The sequence below is a fragment of the Xiphophorus hellerii genome, chromosome 18 (genome assembly GCF_003331165.1).
Source record: "Xiphophorus hellerii strain 12219 chromosome 18, Xiphophorus_hellerii-4.1, whole genome shotgun sequence".
Classification (NCBI taxonomy): Eukaryota; Metazoa; Chordata; class Actinopteri; order Cyprinodontiformes; family Poeciliidae; genus Xiphophorus; species Xiphophorus hellerii.
This window is the reverse complement of record NC_045689.1, coordinates 27418344-27441718: the sequence shown is the minus strand read 5'-3', so window position 1 is coordinate 27441718 and position 23375 is coordinate 27418344. Positions and strand designations below refer to the sequence as shown.

Here is a 23375-nt window from a genome sequence, read left to right as displayed (position 1 = left end):
AACTGTTCCTGCTGGCTCATATACATGATTGAAATGTGTGCTGATATACAAAAAAAAGAAGAAAAAACTAGTAGCGTTCTCATTATGGTTTCTTACAGGAAACAATTTGTAAATAAGCCAAAAATGATGGTTGTCCCAAGACAGGGCTAAAAGATAATTAATATCCTCAACTGAACAACAGAAGATAACTGACTTGGAAATTAATCCTGTGGCGCTCTGCGAAGCTGACATTTAAAAAATTGGTTCAGTTTAAAATATTCGTCGCCAGGGGAATGAACTCCATCTCCACCAGCATAAATCCAGACACCAACGCCTGGTGTCTGCAAGCGAACAAATATTGAGGCACAGTAACGTTTCAGAGTCGGAGTGAACTTTTCTCATCATATGAGGCAAAACCGGAGAAAATTCATCTGATGAAAAGCTATTTTTATTCAGTCTGAATGCATCTTGTTTGAACTGCTATTTGACACAATATGATTTGCATATTAATATTGTATATTCGGAGGGAAATGGTAAGGAGGGAGGGGGGGGGGGGGGGAAGAAATGTCACATGGCTCTGCAAATAGCAGTTTTCTGAATTTGTTCATTTGCAGAGTGATCTCTTAACTCGTTCTGTAGTTTAAGCTGCCATGCAGGCTCATAAGGAAACAGCACAGTCTCTCTCATTATGTCTGCACGGTTTTATTTTCACTTGTCTTCAGGTTTGTAGTTTGCAGTGGAGAAAGGGTGAGCACAAAGCAGCTATGAGAGCACGAAACCTTTAAGCATGTTGGACCATGTCGACACTGTCCAACAGGCTAAACATGGAAATATGGTGAACAAAGTGAAAGTTCAAAACAATTGGAATATTGTAGCAAACAATTACTGCACTATAAACAGCTTTTGCAATAGGAACATTGCACACACTAATATATTAATAATATAATTTATGGCTGCAACTAATAAATATTTTTGTTATTGATTACTCTGGCGATTAATCGGATAAAAAAATAGCACATTCTGCTGATTTTTCGTTTAACCCCTTAAGTCTATTTTATTTAATAATAAAAATAGACTAAAGGATGAAAACAACTCAATCCCCTTTTCAATAAGAAAACATTTTATTACCCAACATGCAATAACACACCATTCTTTTAGTGTTTGATCATTTGAAGCAAAGGATGGACCTGCAGCTAAAACGTACTTATAACATCAACATGTGAAAAGTTCGGCCCGTTCTGCTTGACTTAACGTCCTTACAGCGTAGGACGAATATGTTGATCCATTTTTGGATCAACTGTTTAATAATTGGATGGCAAAAAGGTGCTTAAAATTATACTTCTTTTTAAAATTTATTTATTTATTTTACAGAACTGTGCAACCCACAGTGGCACAGTTGGTAGCACTGTTGCCTTGCAGCAAGAAGGTTCTGGGTTCGATTCCCGGCCGATTCTTTCTGCATGGAGTTTGCATGTTCTCCCTGTGCATGCGTGGGTTCTCTCCGGGTACTCCGGCTTCCTCCCACAGTCCAAAAATATGACTGTCAGGTCAATTGGTTTCTCTAAATTCTCCCTAGGTGTGAGTGTGTGTGTGCGTGGTTGTTTGTCCTGTATGTCTCTGTGTTGCCCTGCGACAGACTGGCGACCTGTCCAGGGTGACCCTGCCTCTCGCCCAGAACGTAGCTGGAGATAGACACTGGCAACCCTCCCGACCCCATTAGGGACAAAGGGTGAACAGAAAATGGATGGATGGATGGATATTTTACAGAATTTGAGCCATGTGAAGCTAAATACGCCACTTGAGGAGTTCTGGGCAGATCATATTTATGTACAAATTCGATTTTTCATCTCAACTCTCAACATGTTTATATTCTTTTGTACAGTTTTTGCTTAATTTTCATTCTTGTTCTTTTAGCAACTGGTCTTTTTTCAGTTCCAAATTAATCAATGACTGAATTACTTTATTTCAATAATCGATTCATCACAATTAATCCGATTAATCGTTTCAGCCCTAGTTTAATAAACAACGGTTGCGGGCGAGAAGGCAGACGGCCTTAGTGTGTCGGCGATTAATCACACAGTCGTGACGCTCTTGAATGAAACGTCGTTGTCCATATGAGCTCTCACATCCTGTTTTTAAGAAAGTCGTACAAAAGCACTTCAATGTTCAAAGAAGGCTTAAAAACTTACTTTATTGATTTTGTACATTTTTCACACTTGACTTTTTTTCATTCCAAACTAACAGCACAGGTGATCAGCCTCAGAGGTGACAATAAGGTAATTATTCTGGCTGAGTTCAAGCCTCAGTCATTCCAAAGAGTCGGTCCTCGCAGCCTCCACCGGCCCGCTGAGATTACAGCCAACATGCTTAACAATTTATTCTGCGTGGCATTGTTTCTATTTTCAGCCTCGCCAATATAAAGGGGTTATTTCCAATGGAAACGGACTCGGCAGCACTGGAAGAACCAATGAAAATTTGATCCGCAGACTAGGTTGGTGTCACAGCTGCAGTGAACACCTGGGGGGATAGGAAGAGGCCGACATCGGAGGGATTAAGGAAACGGCAAAGCTAGTTTCAGGAGGATTTGCTGTAATGGAGACAATAGAAAAACGGGGTAAAGCAAAGAGAACAGTTTCTACTCAGCTAAATTGGTCGTCTCTGAATGTTTATGTTTGCATGAGTCCAGTCTGTATGGATTGTCCTATGCAAAACATTTCAAGTCGGTTTAAAGTTACCTTTTCAAATACAATGACACATGAAATTATGTTCTGTCTAGTCACGACTGTGTTCTTGAAAATCATTCCCATTTGAAGCACTCTTCTTCAGGACACCAGTTACTTTTTTTAAAAAAATGTCTGATTTCTATCAACTGCATTTAATCTTATTTTTGAATTGGCTGATATTTATTGAAGCTCTTGCGGAACAAACTTGGAGAAAACAGCAAAAATAACCTTTCTGATATTGTCAGTTTTGTTTTTCTATTTACTATCAATGACTGAAAGTTGTTGTGACAACAATAAATCGCAATTCTTATAGAAAATCACAATAAATTAATTATCAACAATACAAATGCCCTAAAAAACAGAAACAACAACACAGTTTCCCCCTTTTTTAACTCTAAAAGGCTAATCGCCGCAACAAGATTAAAACAATAAACTTAAGTCGTCGTGCCAATTCATTTCTAACTGGAGTCCAGCCAAGACAATCATGAGATGTTGCTGAAGGGTGAAATTACTGTCTTTTTCAGGCTGGCTCGGCTTCTTCCTCTCTTAAGAGTGAAAAGTTCACTAATCGGTAAGAGGCTCTGAGTAAACCCCGCTGCCTCTCCTCAGGTTCAGGTGTTCTCCTGATAAGGATGTCTCCTGGAGCCACCCGTTAGAGGTTAAACCGCCTGACCAGCTGAGGCCCCGCGGTCAACCGAGGTTTTGTTTGAGGGATTACTTCCTCCACCTGGCCTAGAAACGGCTCTCCATCCCTGGGAAGGAGCCGGTGGGCGTCACCGGAGGAATGTTTGTGTAAAAGATTCTCAGCAACTACGATTTTAATGTCAAACGATGCTTGCTAGCCGATACGAGCCAATTGTTTTTTTCACTGAGTTGTTCTATGGTTATAAGTCTAAATCAGTCCATGTCAAAAGAAAAGCAACGCAGTTTATGTAGTTGCTGCGTGGACGAACTGCAGCGTACAACAAATCTATTCTTGATGCTCTTTCTCTGAATTTTGGCCTTCAGATCTAAACTCTAGGAAACATCCACCACATCCATCAAGTTCATTCGTGGCTACTAACAGGTGATGTTTATGTTTTCTTTGCAAAAAAGTACAGAATCTGGCATGTTGTACGTGTACAAAGAAATACATTTTAGCCAACACCGCATGTACTTACCAATCAAAAACAGTAATGAAGTGGGAAAAAAAATATTAGAAACATTTATTTCACAAAAAAACTATTTCATACTTCAATCTGGAGACTCAAAGTAAAGTGAAATACAAAAAAGCAGTGTTCACTAGTGCCTCAATTCACGTTTGCTTTTTAAATTTTGTGAAATGTTTCTTTTACCATCTGTTGTCACCCTTAAAAAAAGATTTCAAACTTGAGACTAAAAGTGATGTTTGAATCATATTGCATTGTAAACAATAAAATGTTATTTTATTTTTTTAAAAAGCTGAATTTGTTTTTAACTAGGGTTATTTTCAATTAACCATCAGAATAATCCATGGATCTCTCAGTTACAACAAACACAGTAATAGTGATAAAGAAACTTTGATCACAAAAGTTGTCACATTAGCACAGCTGTCTTAAAAATGAAAATAGAGCCAGATGGATAAATAGACTTTATTTCTTTATTTATTACTTTAGTTTTTACAAATTCTGCATTTTCATCAATCTTTTTCCAAATGCAAACTTCAAAGAGTCCGTCAAATAGCATTAACAGAAACCCATTTTATTGGCTCTAGTTAAGTTGGTGGAACTGAATAATCAGTCTGTTGGACTAAAACGAAGTCAGTGACGTTCGTTCAAAGGTGCGGTAAATTTCAATCCACCCCGTTAGGACGACCCGGTAAGACGTGACACACTGAACCACAAACCTCGCGCTGCCGAAGTCGCCTAAGCGTCTTTATGTCGTCCGCGCGACGTTTGAACCAGGTGAGACGCGGCGACTCGCAGCGACGACGTAGTTTTAATCTAAGATTGAATGTCAGCGGTATTCGTGTCCAAGTTCCCAGTTCACTGCGGGATTGACCTGAGGCACCTTCTTTAGCCTCACACAACAGCGCCTGAAGCCTGCAAGGGTTACACCTCAGCCAGATGACAGCATTAATCTGCCTATAATAACCCTCCCCTCCATCTGGCGAGACATTCAGCCATCAGGAGAAAGGAGCAGGGACGGCTCTGACTCCTCAATGAATACTAATCTCCCCCTACCGCACGGACTACAATCGCCCTGCTTCCTAGATGCATCATTTCCGTCTTTGCTCCTCCAGTTTTCCAAAGCTGTCATTCAACTTTCTTTTTTTTTTTTTTTTAAGAAAACCAACCTATCACAAATCCAGAAAGCCCAACCAACAAAACAGAGGGGGGAAAAAAACCAACAGAACTGTAATCTTCAAGCGTCTTAGTGGGAAAACTCATCTGCTGCCACCGAGCCACCAATTTCCCACCTGCACCACAAACAAGAATAAAACTATTTTATTCCCCACTTTCATGGGGGAGCAGTTTTGTATTTTTCATTTTTGCCTTCTCACTACTAAAAACTAATCTTGCTCTTCGGATAAAAGCAAACATTTCAAAACGCTGATGAAACAACCGTAGGCGGTCGTCGAGAGAGAGAGAAGATCTAATTACGGTTTTCTCCGTTTGAAGAATTTCCACGCGTTGCAGAAACTGCGTGAAAGTTAATTCCGGTTACTCAGCTCCGATTTCCTTGAGCCACGAACGCCGGCATTAGTGGCCTCCTTTTGTCTGAAACCGCCACGAACAGTGAAAGCCTGGAGGCAAATCAATTGTTTTGGTGGATGATAATTAGCGTGTGTTTGTGTTTGTACACCTGGTTCAGAAACTGCTTTCCATCCAGAGGGAAAAGGTCCCATTTAAAAAGATAGAATGCGCCTCATTAGAGTGCACCTGTTCTAAACCGCGGTGACCCTCACCCACGGCCGGCGCGTTAATGACACACTCCTCTGAGACGAGTCATTTATTGGCTGCAATCAGCAGGACGCCGTCGACCGCTGTGCGTATACAGCTTGCCGCTGTGCGTATACAGCTTGCCGCTGTGCGTATACAGCTTGCCACGTAAGGATGGTTTTATTTTCCCACCAGAGCAGTGCATTCTGCAGAGGTATCGCGTCCAAAGGAAGATGGAGGAGTAAAGATGTAATTGTTAATATATGTCCGGAGTTTGAAATGTCCCCCCCGATGGAGGAACCAGACTGTACAGCAGCGGCCGCATCATTAGTCGACCCCCAGACACCGAGGTGACGGTAAAGCGCCACCTGTTCGGCTTCCCCACACGCTCATCAGTCTGTGCTTCTTTATGACTCACTGCACTGAAAATCTACGGTTTTATTTTTTGCAGTCCCACGTTTCAACAAACTCGGACCCAAAGAGTGCTTGATATTGACACGTGGCAGTGAGGCGTGGGAGTTAATGAGGTGAGATTCACTCACTGAGTAAAAGTAAAGTGTGGACATTGCTAGCCAAGCAAAGGGTCTCCTAATGAACCACGCAGAAAAGATCTCTCTTTTTTCTACCACTGATGTGTGGATGCCTTAATGACCTTTCTATATATATAGGGAGGAGATCAACAATTAGGCAATGGACAGCATGAGATTCGCACAACAAAAAGGAAACGTGTTTACACATTTGTCTAAATAGAAAAAGAAAATGCTGTCTTTTATTTACATGTTATTAAACAAATGCGTTTTAAATGTTATGTAGAATCTTCTTAGTAAGGACGCAAGTTTTCGATTAAAGTTGACTGAATGACAGGCTGTTGATGAGTGGCCATTTTCTTAAAAACTTGAATTTTCTCTTGTCTGAAGAGGGACGACCGCTTCTCCTTAAGAAAAATGGCCATTTTTTTAAACAATATGCTGAAGTTTTTAAAAAATCATTACATTTTAACACTTTGTATCAGCAAAATATTGTCTGAATAAACAGAAAATTGTGGTTTAGACTTTTATAAGACACAACAAAACCGGAACCAGTTCTGTTGCTGAATAAAACAATAAAAGATGAAAAGAATAAATTGCGTGAAAAACTTAATTCCCCATGGACAGAGGTGCAGAAGTACAGTCTGCGGTTGAACTTGAAGGAACGTTAAGACTTTTCTTCACAAAGTGCGTTAACTCAAATTAAACCGTTCTTATTGCCATCATGTCTTTGTGCATTGTTACAATTTTTCTCTGTCATTTCCTCTGCTTTTCTGTCAACATATCCTCACTATTTGTAGCACACCAATCATTTTTGAATGAGAAATTGAATTTTGTGTGTTTATATTTCTAAACAAACTGCATGGGGACTTCGTTTGGACCATTTCTCTGTCTCGCTCTCGTACGGCCCTGCCATCTTTGTTTCTGTGTCAACTGGCTCCACTTAAGGGTCTTTGGTAAGGAGCTCTATGGAAAAATTATCAATCAAACTCAATTTGAGGCTCTGAGTCACTTTAAAATATAAATATTACATCGGGTCAAAAGGAACATTTTGGCCAAATCAGAAGTTTACGTTACACTCAAATCCGGCAGGCGGATGAATTTTATTTAAGCTTAAATACTGTTTGTTGACCTATTTTGAGTTGGATAAAAATCTGATTAATTGAGACTAAGGTTACACAATGTATAAAACCTTTTAACACATTAATACAGCAATGAAGACTGGAATGTACTGTAAAGTTCTGTTAACGGTAAGTGGAAATAACCTTGTTATTTTGGGGAATAAAAGGAATCTGCAGCAGATGTTTTTTTCTCTCTTATGAGTTAAATACATGGGTAGAAAAATTAAAGTGAGAATTTGCAGATCTGTCCTCAAAAATGAGGAGAAAGCAGCATTTGCAAGAAAAAACCTGCTCTAATTCCAACTCCAAAAACATCCATTCCTACTTCTCGTAAAATGATTTAACATATTGATTTGTTACTTATTATTTTATCTACATAATTTATTTAAATTCTCATTCCAGTCCATAAACATGAAGAGGACAGCTACTTTAACCTCCACGTCTGTTTTTGCAGCCAGAAATATTTTCTTTAGCAATGTTTTTGTTTTTCTACTATAGACAGTTTTCATACCACCATCGTCTTAAACCCACTAAGGCGCACGAGGAACGAACATCGAACCAAAATCCTGCATTCCTTTATTTATACTTTATTTATCGTCTGCCCTCTTTTTGCTTTCTTTGTTGCATTATTTCCCATGTTCTTTTATTCAAATTTAGAATAAACTCTTCCTCCTGTATCAAAAAAAGCTAATGTGCCAAAATGTCCTGAAGCGTCATTTATATTTAAAGTCAGAAGTGTTTTCACTTGGTCCCCAAAAATATGGAAACTGAGCTAAAGGAAAGCTGCAATATATCATTTAGTGTTTATATACCCAAGTCGAAATACAGAAGCAGCTAATTAAAAAATAAACCCTTCCTGCTTCTACAGGAATGACAGAGAAGAAATAGAAGAAAGATGCTGTCAATTCTGTTTACTTATTTAATGGGTGATCAGTGAGTATCAACTATAGTATGTAAGATTCCTTCACAAAAAAAAACAAAAGTAAGTATGATGTGCAATGCTGGACTATTGGCTGGGCTATCTCACTGTCATAGCATTGCACTAACATGGTTGAACTTCAAGTGCTAGCGTGTTGATTTCAATCCCACAAGGGGTCAAAAGTTAAAACATGGGCTACAAAGCAAGTAAAGCAGGGTCACTTTGTCATAAAAGTAAATATTGCTGCGAGATTTTCAGATATTATAACTTGAACAAATCAATTTTTTTTTTTTAAACAGCACAAGTTGAACAAAAACACTTTATGCGGATTCACCAGACAGACACGCTTGGTGTTCATTTCCAAGCAGCGGAAACTCGTTTTTGCGGAAGTGCGTCAATTTGCTGAAACATTTTCAGATGCTGCCTTAGATGTTTCTCGTTGGCCGTCTTTGGTTGTGAGAGGTGAACAACCACTTGAAGCTTACACTGACTTTGACTTTTGTCATTCAGACATCCACTTACAGTGTGCACAGCAAAATTATGTTTTGTTTTGGCTCAAGGACGTAGGGAGTATTTAAGTGTTGAATTTACAGACTAAATTTAAAAATCTCCACAAAAAAGCATTTCAAAATATACATAAATGTGCACAAACATCTTACAGGGTGAGCCTAACATATATATACAAAACATACACATGGTGGCAAAATGCACCATGCATTTTGCAAATGCACCTGGGAACAAGTAAACGGACTATCTTCACCACTAGTGGTGGTTTTCTCTGGAATCTTTCCCCTGTATCTCAATAAACAGAAAACCGTTGCTGTTCCGAAACTGCAACCTTTTGATCCATCTCAGTCTTTCATAATTCAAACAATATTAACCTAAATTAGTTTTCAAACACCTGACTTTGTAGTTTCAGCTGACTGGCAGTGCGCAGCAACAGAAGTGAGATGGGAGTTGGGCCTTGTTCAGACACATTCCCTTGGATTTTAGGAAAAAGACTTCAAATTGTATCCAATTTACATCTGAAAGGTTTTCTGGGTATTCTTGGATTCTGTAAAGCAGCTGATGCATAGTGGGAAGTTGCCTCAGACCTTCACAATGTGCAAGGTAACATTGAATGTTGCTGGTAAAAGCACATATTGTATAGCAGGGTCATGACTGCCTTCACATTTGGGCTGCATGACCTCAGGGAAACATTTAAAATTCATCAATATTGATTTTATTTAACCCGCATTTCTCAGACTCGTTTATCTCTTTTCCTTTGTCACATTTTCCACATTACTCTTTGTGAGTGACAGCACCACAGTCCCTAAGGATATGCATCAACTGTAGGCATGCAGGACAGTGAAAGTCTACTGGAAAGGCCAAACATATCGCTGGTATGCAGAATGCGGATGCAAGCCACAACATTAGGTTATTAATTTTATAAATAACTGGCACTCAATAGTAAGGCTGGACAATGTGGCTGAAAAACATAATATATGCCTGTCATATTAGTCAATGTATAAATAATTGTTGATTCATTTTCTTTTGTTTTAAATATCGAAAATACTGCCAAACCCGCGGCATTTCTTCTTTTAGAAGAAATTTCTAAATTTCTTCTTAAGTTGTTGTATTCATTTTCTCCCTTCGTTCACTCTGTTGTATTTTTATGTTCAAGCAGTCAACCACTTCCACGTACTGAGGCGTACTGTGTGTATTCTGTGAATACTGTCAGTGGACAGTTGAAATGTCATAGTGGAGTGCACCGATTGTCTACATTTCATGTAATAAACTCTTTCATTTCCAAATCTGAATGGATGCTAGCACGTTTGATGATCTAGCTAGCTGCTGGCGCGGCACAGAGAGTTGGCAGTCACGCTACATGTCCTTGCGACCGGTTGCCCTGACTCCACATTTTCAGCTTAGCGTCGCATACCAAACTGTTTGATGTGATTGCAGGGAAGCCGAGCGGTTTCTTGTGCGAGTCAGTACGTCACTGGGTACATGGTCGTAAAAGTGTGTAGGGCCATAGGACGTGTACACTGAGTCCGCCTGGAGTACGGGCAAACCTCCAAGGAGTTAGCTTAGCAACAACAACCTGAGCAAGTAAGTTTAGCTAATTAACTTTCTTCTGCCTATATACCCCAGAATGCTGTGTGGGTCTGGATGAAAGTAAATTGAAATTATCAACATTCTATTGGATATAGTTTCTATTGATATTAATCGCATGTCTATCACAACAGCTATAGTTATTGCAACATCACCTAACCCAACACAATAGAGTAAAGTTGGTGACTTTTACTTTTGTCCTATTTCGTTTTTTTAATAAACGTCTAATCGTTTTTAACAGTTTTCAGCTTTGGCGTTCGCGTGTTCTGACCCAAAGTTCAAAATGAGCAGTTTTGCAGCTGACTATGTACCAGAATGCTAGAGGAACTGTCAGCGTCAACATATTTCCACACCCATCAGCAATCGCCTGTCTCAAGTCACGTCAGCTTGGCGAGCCGGGACGCAAAGATCCAATCAACACCTGTCGGCTTCCTCCGCCGCAGCTGTCCTCACTGATAACTCCATGTTCTGATCCATCCACGTCAGGACGAATTCAAACAAGCAGCAGCTGCTGGAGCATGTGTCTGTTCTCCACTGTCATCTTTGCTGTGAGCATAAGCCAATTAATTTGCCCCAGTTATACATGACAGAACTCTTTGCGTAGCTCCGGCTCCGCTCTTTCTGCGCAGCTCCGCAGGGGTCTTCCCCGAGTTCACGGCACACGGAGAAGACGGCGGTCAATTAGGCCCCGCCATCAGAACACACACACATACACGCACACCGAGGTGTGTGTTAGCATCACATACGCAACCATGCCTGAAACCAGTGGTGACTTAACAGTTTGCAACAGAAGTATGGAAATTCAGCTGAACGACGGGATTCGGAAGAGGTGCAGCATCAGGGGAAGAGTGATAATAGGATGTTTTCTGCTTATTTCCCGGCAGGAGTGGAGAAAGCCAAAGCAATTTGTCAGGTAAACAGAACTAAAATAATGAATTTATCAGTAAAGTGAGTGCTTTTTTCCCCCCAAATCGGAGTAAATCAGTTCATTTCTTGAAAGAAACATGGCGCTAAAATACTAAATCATCATATCTTCCAGGCCTTTGAATGTATTTTTTTTCCATACATGTTTATGCTGCTTCACAGAAAACAACCGGGTTTAAAGAAAATGCTGGGAAATGTGGTAGTTGAAACCAAATAATGTATAAAATAATTTATAAAGAGACACATAACCTTATTTTTTCCAACCGTCTCAAAATTAAATCATGTTTCCTGCTTTAGATCAGTTAAGATAACACAAATATTTCCGTTTGCTATATGCCAGAATAATACCACAGAACTGCTCACAGATGTTTTTCTTACTTTTTCTCAAATTCATAGATTTACATATACCAAGACTACTTTAGCTTTGAGCAATATGGGAAGATGTCATTGCGATTACAGCAGAAAGTTGCACCGGTTTCTTAAAGATGTTCCTCCTTCATTCCAAAATTCCAGCCAACAATTCTGTTTTAAAAGGAAGGTAATACATAAGAGGAAAAAATGTGTACCAGGTTGATGAAAAATGAAGGAACTACAATGTTGTCCCCATTTTATGAATAAAAGCATTGTCAGATTTGTTGAAATGTATATTCCCATAAGCTAAGAATAAATGTCTTAGTTTTGATGCAGGTAATGTAGAGAAAAAAATATTTTGACCAGCTTATTACAGCTTTACAGATGTATCTCTAAAAGTTTGTGTATAGAAATTAAGTATTTATTCTTGTTTTAATACATTTTCCACTAGCAGAAGCCTGTAGTCAACACTATGAGCTGAAATATACACCATTAATTTTTCCTAACATTTTAAAATTTTTAGTAAAACAACAAAAGAAAAACGTTTTGTGTTTTCTAAATAAGAAAAAAAAAAAAAAAGCTCTGTCAGAGAATGATCCCACTGGGGAAAAAAAGCCTGACCTCGCATTAAAAGTTATCTGGTGATCGTTGAACACAGCGATCGTTCAAACTCCCTTTAAGGACGGTAACGGCGCACTGTGTTATCCCCCAATTAAACATAAGTACCTTAAAGAGTCCCATGGGGTTAAGACCTATTTTACCACCCCGCACGCTGCTGAGGCAGAGTGGTGTTGCTGATACGAGTTGACAGAAGAAAGTCTTTTTACCATAAACAGACACTTTATCTCATTTATGACCCATTACATTCAAAATTCTTATTTATGGGGACTTTCAAATACCCAAATACGAAAGATAGTAGCTCTACATGTAGCACACTCCTGTCACTCTTACACATTTGTCCATCGCAAGTCATGGAGTGGAGGCTTAAGAGGTGGCGCCCAAGTTGTCATATTCCAGATACTATAAGTGTACAAATATGTATCTAATATTTCATATCATATCAAAGAATAATGCTTACTTTGTCTATCACAAATGAATAGAAGCAAAGTATCACAACAACAAATAAGAAAAATGCCAACAAAGACCACACTGCTATACTGTAGGCTTGAAGGTTGCACTTATTCTTTTTTGCTGTACAAACAGGTGAATTATGAAACGCACATATTATTCTTTCAATTTCAGTCTTGGTTTCAATAGACTTTCAGCTTATGATGCGTTTGAAAATTAGGAGGCAGCTGCCTAAATCCAACTCTCACTATATCCCCTGTATCTGAAACGGTTGTCCAATTCTCCACTTATCTGGAAATCCTAATCTGAACCGCAAGTATGCCTAATCCTATTAAATTGGAAGATAAAGAGGTTTTTTGGGGGGTTTTATGTTGTTATTTGTTTGTGTTTTTAATAAAGTTAGGATAATGGATTTGGTTTGTCTATTGGCACAAATCAGTTTGAAGCTCATCTTTTTCCTTTATCATCATAATGTCCATAAAGTTCATGAGATGATTAGTGAATTCACCCTACTTGAGCAGTAACAGGTTGTGCTAACAGCAGCACTCCGAATATGAAAGTTGTGCCAAACTAAGCTAGCTTTTTCAGTGTCAGTTAATTTTTTTTATTAAGTCTGAAGTAGACACAATTGTGTTAAACTACGGAGCTCTGTAACACAACAACTTGACTCAACCTTTCATGACAGCCGTTTCAAAGATTAAAAATTTATGTATTTATGTTATAGTTTCCTTCCATAACAACATTTCTTGTTTGCCGCCAACAAGAATACCAGTTGATAACTTGTATAATGATATAAAACTATTAAGACAAATAAAAATAGCAATACTAAGAATACCATAAATTAAAGTAGGTGTCCAAACACAGTGCAAATTGGGCTACCCAATGAGCAATGCAAATAAATAGGAGTCCAGACGTGTGAGTGCTGTTTCATAAGGTAGACGTGTATGATTATCAAATATAAAGTGACTGAGGAGTCTGGGGTCTTGGGGAACAAAAGGGTTCTCTAGCTTTGAGATCCTTCATGTCTGCGCCTGTAGTTTGAGGGTTGAAGTCTGAGGAGTCTCTGTTGGGGGAGAGTGGCGCCATTCAGGATGGAGGCAGTTCTCCCAAAATCTCCATGGTAGCAGATGTTTGGCAGATAGGACAATAGAGTACTTATTGAGCGACGATAGTAGAAGTGCGTCCTGTAACCAGTGGGTCACCAGTTCGAACCCCCGCCCCTTCCGCATCAGTCGTTATGTCCAAGAAACTTCACCCACCTTGCCTAATGGTGGTGCTCAGAGGACCCAGCGGTGCCGGTGCAAGGCAACCTTGCTTCTGTCAGTCTGCCCCAGGGCAATTGTGGATACAGTCCAGTAACTCATCATCGTCAGCGGGTGAACGTGTGCGTGAACAGGTGAATGACTGAATGTAGTATGAAACACTTTGGTGTCCCTTGGACTTGATAAAGCGTTATACAAGTACTAGCCTTGTTTTATGCCATTTGCTTCATCCAGAGGGTCTGGACTCTTGGCTGTTGAGAAACGATCGCTTCCTGGAAGCGTGGACTCTGTTGAAGCTTTAAATTTCACCCATTTGCTGACGTTTGCCCGTGCCGTTTGTAATGCTCAAGCTGGACGCTATGAAGCCTTCCCAAAATTGTCCATGCTGTAAACAACCAGCCCCCATTGTGAAGAGACAAGTGGCAAGCCAAACAAAATGGCTGTTAATGACCAGCACAGCTTTGTTTTGTTTCCTCTACTGCCATTGCTAAAACTACAGACACGCTACAATTCCAAAACAGCGCAGAAAATCGACATCTTATCTCTTTGTTTGCTGATTTCGCTACCAGAGGAATCAATTTCAATGGGAAAAAGCCCAGACGGAGCTGTGGAGTGATATTTGAATCAAGTGGAATTGCATAGGCAATGGCCAGGATATTTAAGTACAAACCATCAACCATTCATACCATTTTTATGATCTTCTCCACAGTCTTCATCTCTTTTTGGAGATATTTACAGTCTGCTACATTCTTGCTGCCATATCACTCGATGATCCGATTAGAATGGGTGGATGGAAGAATGGATTCGTAACTCATTGAAACTTGGGTAGAAACATAAAAACCCTGATACTGATAACCCCTTCCTGTCTAAATGCTACATGAAAAGCAGTTGTAGGTGATGCATTTTAACTCGTCTAGAATTTATGGTTGCAAACTGAAGGAGTTAACAGGTGCCGGAGAGATAAAGCGTTAAAACCCAACACAATCATAGCAATACTCTCTCTCTCATGCCTTCATTAGAGAGGCAGGCCACTGAAATCTTGCCAATAAGGAAGATTTAGAAAGCACACAAACACTGTCTTCTGAACTCTGTCTGAGCTTTCACATTGCAATCTCATCACGGCAGTGGAGAGGAAGGACTATCTCCTCCTAGAATTGGTGTGTGGTTGGTATAAAAAGCAATTTAAGGGAGAAGGGATTTCATGATAGAAATCAGTTACGCCTTGTAAACTCCAAAATTGACATCATTGTGTTCAGTAAAGCGTAGGAGACTTTCAGATGCATGCAAGTTCAAGCCCAGAAAACTACACAGTAATGTCCATGAATATTTTCTCCCCACATACTGGAGACGTACAGCATATTGAAGGTACTAGTTTTTTCCTGTCTATGCAAAAAAAATAATAATAATAATAATCCACACAAAGCAATATAAAGAGAAATGTACACCATCTAGTCTCTGCTAACCACAAATATCCTTTCACACGTCAATGTCAACCAGCCCAGAAACTGTTTATTTCCATGGGAGTAAAGAGATTTAGGGCTGAAATTCTGATTTCATTCCTCTGGTAGATGCTGAGGCCTGCCAAAGCCTTGTACTGATAGTTAATTTTCATGCAGCAGCCTACAGGGAACGCTGTTTGTTCAACGTCTGGACCATGACCGACTAATTTCTTGTTTAGCTAATCAGAATCAGAATTACCATAAGCTCTAAGAGTTACTCTCTGGAAGGGGGGGGGGGGGAGGATACAGCTGGCTCGCAAACATCAGCTTACGCCACGGCCAAGTGGCTCATCACGAACCAGCGTTCGGTGAGCACAATCAGCTGAGGACAGGGCGGTACTTTTAATAGCCGGGCCAAGCAAAAACGTTATCTTTTCACCTTGTCAGTGACCTCAAGTCGATCTGAGCCATCAGGTGGGCGGCTGTCTTTCGGCATCAGCAAACGCTTCTGAATTGAACTGTTCTGCAGTTAATGAGCAGTCCTAATGAACAACTCAAATTCATTTCACTTGGTAATTATGTAACGTAAAGCCAACAGGTTGCCGGGTTTCATCGATACAAGCCGGGTTGCCTTTCCTCCAGTAAGATCCTTTTTCAGACAGGCATGTTTCTGACAGGCTTGCACACGGCAAAAACAACATCCATCGTCCCAATTAAGAAGGCCATTTGATCATCAGAAACAGTTGCTCTCCACTGAGCTGCAAGCTGAGTTTATTCATTTCATTCCACTTAGCACAAATCAAAGCAAGTCAGATGTAATGCCACGCCACAGCAAGTTCAATGCCGACGCCCGCTATTAATAAAGCCACAACCTCCAACTGAGGCTTTTCTAGCTTGAGGAAAAGCTGAAACTTCTTAGAAGTTACAGAGTATTCCAAAAGTATTGATACACCTAAAACCTTCCCACGTCATTTTTAATACAGTTGGCAATACAATAATTTCCCATCAGTAAGCTAAATAGTAGGGCAGGTTTGGAAATAGCTTCACTTTCCAGCAGGAAGAAAATGAGTTTTTACACGGTGAACTACTTTTTGAAAAAAGAAAAGGTCAAAAGTTTTTGGCTCTAGATGTGCCTGTTCACAAGACATGAAGCTATAATTAACAGGAAGTGTTTCTGTACAGCATAAACGTGGGGACGGCTGAATCCATATGCATACCACTCTTTTGAGACTATGGATCATTTTTAAGCTACTTCACAATTACGTACGGCTTTGTGTTGTTGTCTGTCACATAAAATATCAATATAATACGTTGGAGTTTGTGGTTGTAAGGTGATAAAACGTGAAAAAGATCCATGGGTATAAAAAAAAACCCCATTTGCAGGGCGTTGTATGAAAGTGACCTGAAAAGGGTTTAAATGTTCTTCCTTTAAGTGTGCTCCGGTGCTGCTCTTTGATTGGACGGGCACCGTGAACCGAGCAACTCCTGAAACAGTCAAGAAAACAGTTTGATTTCTGCTCTGAGAGGAAGGCGACATCTGTTAGGAAACTGTGCAGTTGACAGGGACAAGACTGTCCAAGTCAGAGGAGCTTTTAGGAGCAGAGCTTGGACGATTCTGAAAGCTTAAAAAAAGAGAAAGAGAGAGGGGGCGGGGTGGACCTGTGGTTCTTATTGTCTGGTTATTCCCTAAGATTAGTTTTATTTTTTAAACTCATTGCTATTCATGCACACAAGCCACAGTACTCATAAGCCAATGCTTTATGCAGGATTTATGACCAATACCATTAAGTAAGCCTCCTTAATTTGACAGCTGGGACTTCCTATCCAGACGTTTTTAATGACTTCTTGCTCCTTAAGGTCCACACTGCAGATTTTACGTTCTTTTTCACCCTCACAGGGGACATTAACCCTCAAAAGAGAGCACAAAAGCTAACAATGTTGGACTTCTTTGAAATTCATTCGAGCATTCAACCGTGCAACAACATTATGCCCTCTTAAAATGAAGCACTCTGCTGCAAGCTTAAAAGGGAACCTCTGGTAAAACACACACAGAAACAAGCAGGCTGTGCCACAGTGGAATTCATGGCAATAAAAATTACATAGACCTTATTTCATGAATTGGGAAGCTCGTTTCCCTGCATTTGACTCCAGATATGTTCCTAGAGGGAGCAGGAGAAAGGAAACAAACGACTAATAAAAGTCAGTTGGGAATCACTAAATTGAGTGTTAAAGTTATTCGCCAGCCCACTCTGTAAAATCATTCAAACTCACTTTATATCCATCTGGAATCATTACAGAACATGAAAACGTCTGGGTTTTTTAAAATATTTTTGTTACTTGTTTTAAATTGTTTAATCAAGGAAAAATTTAAGAAAATTAAGTTTCCAAACGCACATGAATCTGGTGAGAGCTGTGATCAACTTCTTCTTTCATTTCTGTTCTCATCATGTACTCTAAATTACAACAAAAATTTAAAAAAAAACATGCTTCAGATGTACAAACGATGCATGAATTTATGGAAACTTTGGCTAATATTTTTGAGTTGGGCACCTGGAGTTTGTAATTCAACCCAGAATTTTTTTTTTTTTTTTTGGCAGAGAACGCAAGCTTTTGATAACTTTTAATCTCCAATGTCTTAAGAGTATATTGACCAAGTATGTAGCAGATGGCTCAAAATCCCTGAAGGACTTTGTTATAGTTTGTCAACAACCCCCACAAAAATGACCCTTTGACCCAAAATGGCTTACTTCCTGTTGGGTTTAGGGCATACCTCCAAGAGATGTTTTTTTGTGTGTTTGTTTTGTTTTTGGAGGGTTATAAATACCAAATTTCAGCTTTGTACGGTTTACCAGTTGGCCTATTTCACGTAAGGGGGCGCTGTAGAGCTGTTTAGCCACGTCCATTTTTAATTTCAATTTAAAAAAACTAAAAAAAAACCTACAATTTCACGTGGAGGGTGATTTTGGGTAAAAATCGGTGAGCTTTCGCATTTAGGCCTTCAAAAGGGCGCTTCTGCTTGGCAGAGAATTATAATAAACATTTCAATTACAGTAGACCTTTCGCTACTCGGGCCTAATTAAACTTCTATTGCTTTGTTTTAGCGCATAGGAAAATATTGATTCATTCCTGAATCAATTTTGTTTCATTATTAAAAGTCAACAGTGGAATGGCTTCAAAGCTAGATATGGCTCTGCAAAAAAATAAAAATTAAAAAAAATGCCACTGCTCAATAGTCAGAAAGGGAAGGTAAGCTAAAGGAGAGCGGGTTCAGACTGCATGCTGAGCAGCTGCACTCTCATAACTATGTAAGGCGATACAAACTCCTTTCCCCCCTAATCAGATGGAAACATTTAAAAAGAAGCAGAGAAACGGAGAAACGCCGTGTGAATGCTGTGAGGTGAGCGGATTAACTTGATTTAGATACCAGAGGTGAGGCAGAAATCCTGACAGGATTTGACTGGAAGAATTTGGCACAAGCATTAAAAATCGGGTCGAACTCGACTGAAAATCAGCTACAAAGTTACAATCTAAGCAGAAATAATACTCCAAACTGCTGCGCTAAACCTGGGCATGGAAGACTTTTAACTTGATAAAGATCTACATGGACAGAGTTTAAGAGTTATTTATACGTCACACTGTGTGAATGACAACAATTTTTTCCCCCACATTTTGATACACAAGTTGCTGATGAAAGCTTTGGCAGTCTGCTTTTAAAAGAAAGGGAATGTGTGGGACCTCGGCTGAGCAGCAGAGTGGGTTAAGTCATCACCTTTGGATGGGGGGAAAAAAAAGGCAACGATTCACCACTTTATAAACAACAAATTGTGATCCAACAAAAACAGCAACAGATGTCGAAACGATTAATCAGACGTGCCACCATTCAATCGTACTGAACTAGTTCTTCTTCGAAAGGAAAAATAAGCCAAATATAACTTTTTACATCTACAGCTTCGACATCACAAGTCAGCGCGTTCGTCTGCTTTCATTGTCGAAATTAGCACAAGGTGTCTAGAAGGCGCAAAAAGTGCAAAGCGACCACAAGAGTGTTAATGTTTCACACAAAAAAACAAATTTCAAACTCCGAAGGCAATCACTGACATTGTCACCGCTTTGGTTAAACTTCACTCCGTATCCTTCATGGATTAAAGGTCATCAGAGTCAGACTCTTAACTCGAAGGCAAGCAGAGGCTGAACCCCTGGCGGCTCATATGCAACACCAATGCCTTAGAATCGATGCCAAAATCCGTCATAAGTCCCGGTCGCCCACTGCGGTGCATGCTAACGCCAGTTTCTTGTGCCTCTTGTGATGTCATCATCATAAGATGAGGCAAGATGTGCTTTTCCTCTCTCCTCTATAAAAACGTGGTTTTCGTTTCGCGGTTAAGCTCCACGTTGCATCACTCAGCTGTGTTATTGTCAACATGCCTGTGTCAGCTACAATTACACATCACCGTATGGCGCCTTTAAATCCGCCGAAAAACTGAAGCGAGGAGCTCCAGTTGTGGAGGCGCATCTTAACTAACTTTAATCCTTTCTACAATTAAACATTAAAACGTATTTGTTGTGAGGAGTTAAAAGGGGGGACGGGGGGGGGGGGGGGGGGGGAACAGCTTTGTTTTTTTTCTATGAAGCTTCTTCAAGAAGATTTTTTTTTTTTTTACTTTCTCACTTAAGCCATCTCACTTTCAAAAAAACTAATAATAATACACGCTTTAATGGGAGCCAGATGAATTAATTGGCCTACCTGGGAAGATCCATATCAGCATCAGCATGGCTCGAAGTTTCCTCTTCATCTCCATGGCGCAACATCCACCAGCTGCTCCTGCGGCTCCCCTGAAAGCGGACTCCAGAAAGCCGCCGCGCTGCCCCGAGCTGCCGCTTATAGCTGCCTCCAGGTGACAATTAACTGTCCGCTGAGCGAACCAGCAGGGCGACGTCTGCAAGTCAAGCTCCGGCTCCTCCTGCCATCCCGCCTGCAGACAGCGGCTGGCATGGCAGAGTGCTCCGTTCGCCGCTTTAACCGCAACAAGGTGTGCAGTGTTCTGACTTGGCTCGTCCTCCCCCCGCCGCTCCCGGTTCGGATTGAAACAGCTTTACTTCTGGTGCGTTGTCCCTGGAGTGAGCCCGGCTCCTTCTTGTCCTGCTCCAACTGTAAACTGTGGGAGCTTATTCACTCCCCACCACCTGAGCTGCTCAGTGTCGCCCCCTGGCAGCGGGAAATTTCATCTCTGCCTGTTGATCGTAAAACTTACTTTGCTCTTTTATTTCTTACCTTTTTTTTAGGTTTGATGTTTTGTAAGAAGTAACCTCTCAAGGACAACTTGGACTTTACAAATGCCACCAATTTTTTTTTCCATTTTACACAACAACATAACATAAAACCTCTTAAACTTTCTATGGAAATACTTTTTAGTTTGATACCTAAACATACTGAAGCACCTGAAAATGGTGTTTAGGCTGAAGTAGGCCACTTTCTTCCTTCTGAATTTAATGAACTACGTAATGTTATTACTTTGAGTACACAAAGCTGCTCCTTCTATTAGAGGTTTGCAATTCTGCATATTATGGTATCAATCCGATACCAAGCAAATACAGGGCCAGTATCGCCACTATGATACTTTTTATTTAAGCTCCATATATCGTCACACACTGACCTTTAGCTATTTTTATTTTTCCTTTATTCTTTATTTTGTTCAAAACTAGAACCGAATTTAAACAGTTTACACTTATATTAAAATAAAAAAAGAATACTTTGATAACCTGTTTACATGGTTTTTGTGCATTTTTCCTAAATTGGCAATAAGCTAAATATTACCATTTTAGAGCAAAATAAGCGCAAAAAAATAATTTATTTTTATTTTTTTGGAGGCGTAGTTGAGAAACTATAATACAAACATAAAATTTCAAAATGGAATCTGAAACTGATGTATCAACAGTATTATTATGCTAGTATCAATTCAATACCGATATCAACTTGTTATTGATATTATTGATATTTTGGATTTCCTCTAGCTTCTCTATCAGAAAGTGTACACAGCTTGCTCCAAACGTTTCTTGAGGCACCGAACAGGAGCAAACGAGAGCAAAACAACCTTTTGTCAAAATTACTTACCAAATGCTTGGATAATGGTTAGAAGAAAAAGAAAAAAAAGAAGCAAAATGCGTTGAAAACTGGAGTAAGCGATGCAATGCAAAATATAACCCTCTAACAATTTGGCATTTCAACAGAATAGCTGGAACATCTTCTGTAGACATGAGTTTTTAAAATTGCATCAAACTCATTAGAAATTGTTAGAAGGCCTTTTCCTACCACCTGTGGTCACCTGTTTATAAATTTGAGCTCAAAACCGTCGTGTTGCATGGTCAACCACTAAATTACACAGTGCAACTTCCTTAACTGTATGCAGAGCAGGCAGGTGTTTTCTGTTTTGCTTCTTGAGTTAAAGTCTTCTTTGTCTGTGTGCAAATCTCTTAAAAGTATAATTTTTTTCCTCTGTTCTTTATTTTCTGTTACTCCTCTCAGATTTCTACTTAATTGAAACCATAAAATGTTTTGTAGCTGATACAGGACCCCGAGCTCTACTAGCCTGGAATAAGGTGGTTCAAATGGCTCTCCATGTTCAATACAGTCTGAGGACGTAGAATCAATTGTGTAAGAGCAAAGCCCCACATTCAACATAGGGGCTTCTGTTTTTAAAGTTTGTGATATTTCTAATTATTTAGAGAAAATAAAGTCTATTTCCTGTTTTGTTTAGCCTTACGAATGCTAGCATGAAGAGCAAACGACTGGAAACAATTCGTTTCTTATTCATCTTCACTGCTACCTCAATTCACAGATCCTTTCTACTTTTATCAATATGCTTCTTAACTTATTTCATTTAAACCACATTTCATTTTTAAGGCGCTTATTTCCTGTAGTGGTGGCAGTTGTTGGATCACAGCAAGAAGGTTCTAGGTTTGAATCCCAGATTAGACATTTCTGTGTGACGTTTGCATGTTCTCTCTGTGTGGATTCTCACCAGGTACCACAACATTCTCCCATGTTCTCAAAATCAGACATGGTGGGTTAATTACTAACAGACTGTCCTCAGTTGGGAGTGGCTCATTTTCTGTCTCCATGTTGTGCTGTGACGGGCTGCAGTGTCCCCTGGATCTAGAGAAATTACACCTCCAGATGGGCATTAGTCACCCTTCGCCCCCAACCCCCTCTCCAAACCACCAGGGTTAAAGTAGGTATAAGAAATGGATGGATGGCTTTACATCAAAGTGATCCCTCATGCATTAAAAATAACCTAAGTGCTACCTCAAAGTTTAATCTTGTTCAGAAGTGTTCGTGAATCAGTACGATGACTAATAAGGTCACCTTCTACATTCAGTTCAACACACTGGCTACAGACGCATGGATACATGGTAAACAGAAACACGAGAGTAAATGGCGATAAAGACTCGCTTCTTTCCTTAGCGATAAGACAATCACACATCTGCAATGTGTTATGTTGTAGCATGGCTGGTGCACATTTATATTGTGTCTCACAAAGTGCAGTTTAGTATTGATGCAAGTGCAACATGCAATACTCTGACTCTAAACTGTTATCAGTCACTGAACCACATGGGGGGGGGGGAGCTAAAATGTTCCAAAACAGTGCTGAGAACTTACTCAAATCGCAGAATAAAGCCAGTTTCATCCTGGTCTGGAAGACGTTCCTGAACTTACACACACTACAGCAACACTGGCAGGCAGATATACAATAAAGATCAACCGTGAAGCAAAACCAGTGGTGCAACCTGTGCACCGACAACCAGTAGCTCTCAGAACAAAGTTGGTGAATAAGCTCAACGCGATGGTAAATGATGGCTACATTACTAAAGTCAACCAACCAACCGTGTTCTGTGGTTGTTGTCACAAAGACAAACTCAGAATATGCATAACTAACAGCGATTAAAAAAAGATGCCTGAATTTCACCCCCCAAAATTATATTTATAGTTTTTATAGATTTTTAATTTATATACATTGATTGTTTAGAGCCACCTACTGGTATGACGAAGTACTGCATGAGGTGCTCTCAG

General features: G+C 39.8%; 1 protein-coding gene across 1 annotated transcript in view; it reads right to left on the bottom strand.

Annotated features, from left to right (window-relative positions):
- esamb (endothelial cell adhesion molecule b) overlaps positions 1-20516 on the bottom strand; it is a 63727-nt gene extending 43211 nt beyond the window's left edge. The window contains exon 1 of the mRNA XM_032546235.1: positions 20052-20516. Coding sequence (XP_032402126.1) covers positions 20052-20106 — 55 coding nt within the window. The 5' untranslated portion in view covers positions 20107-20516. The remainder of the gene's footprint in view (positions 1-20051) is intronic.
- Positions 20517-23375: the final 2859 nt, after the last annotated feature.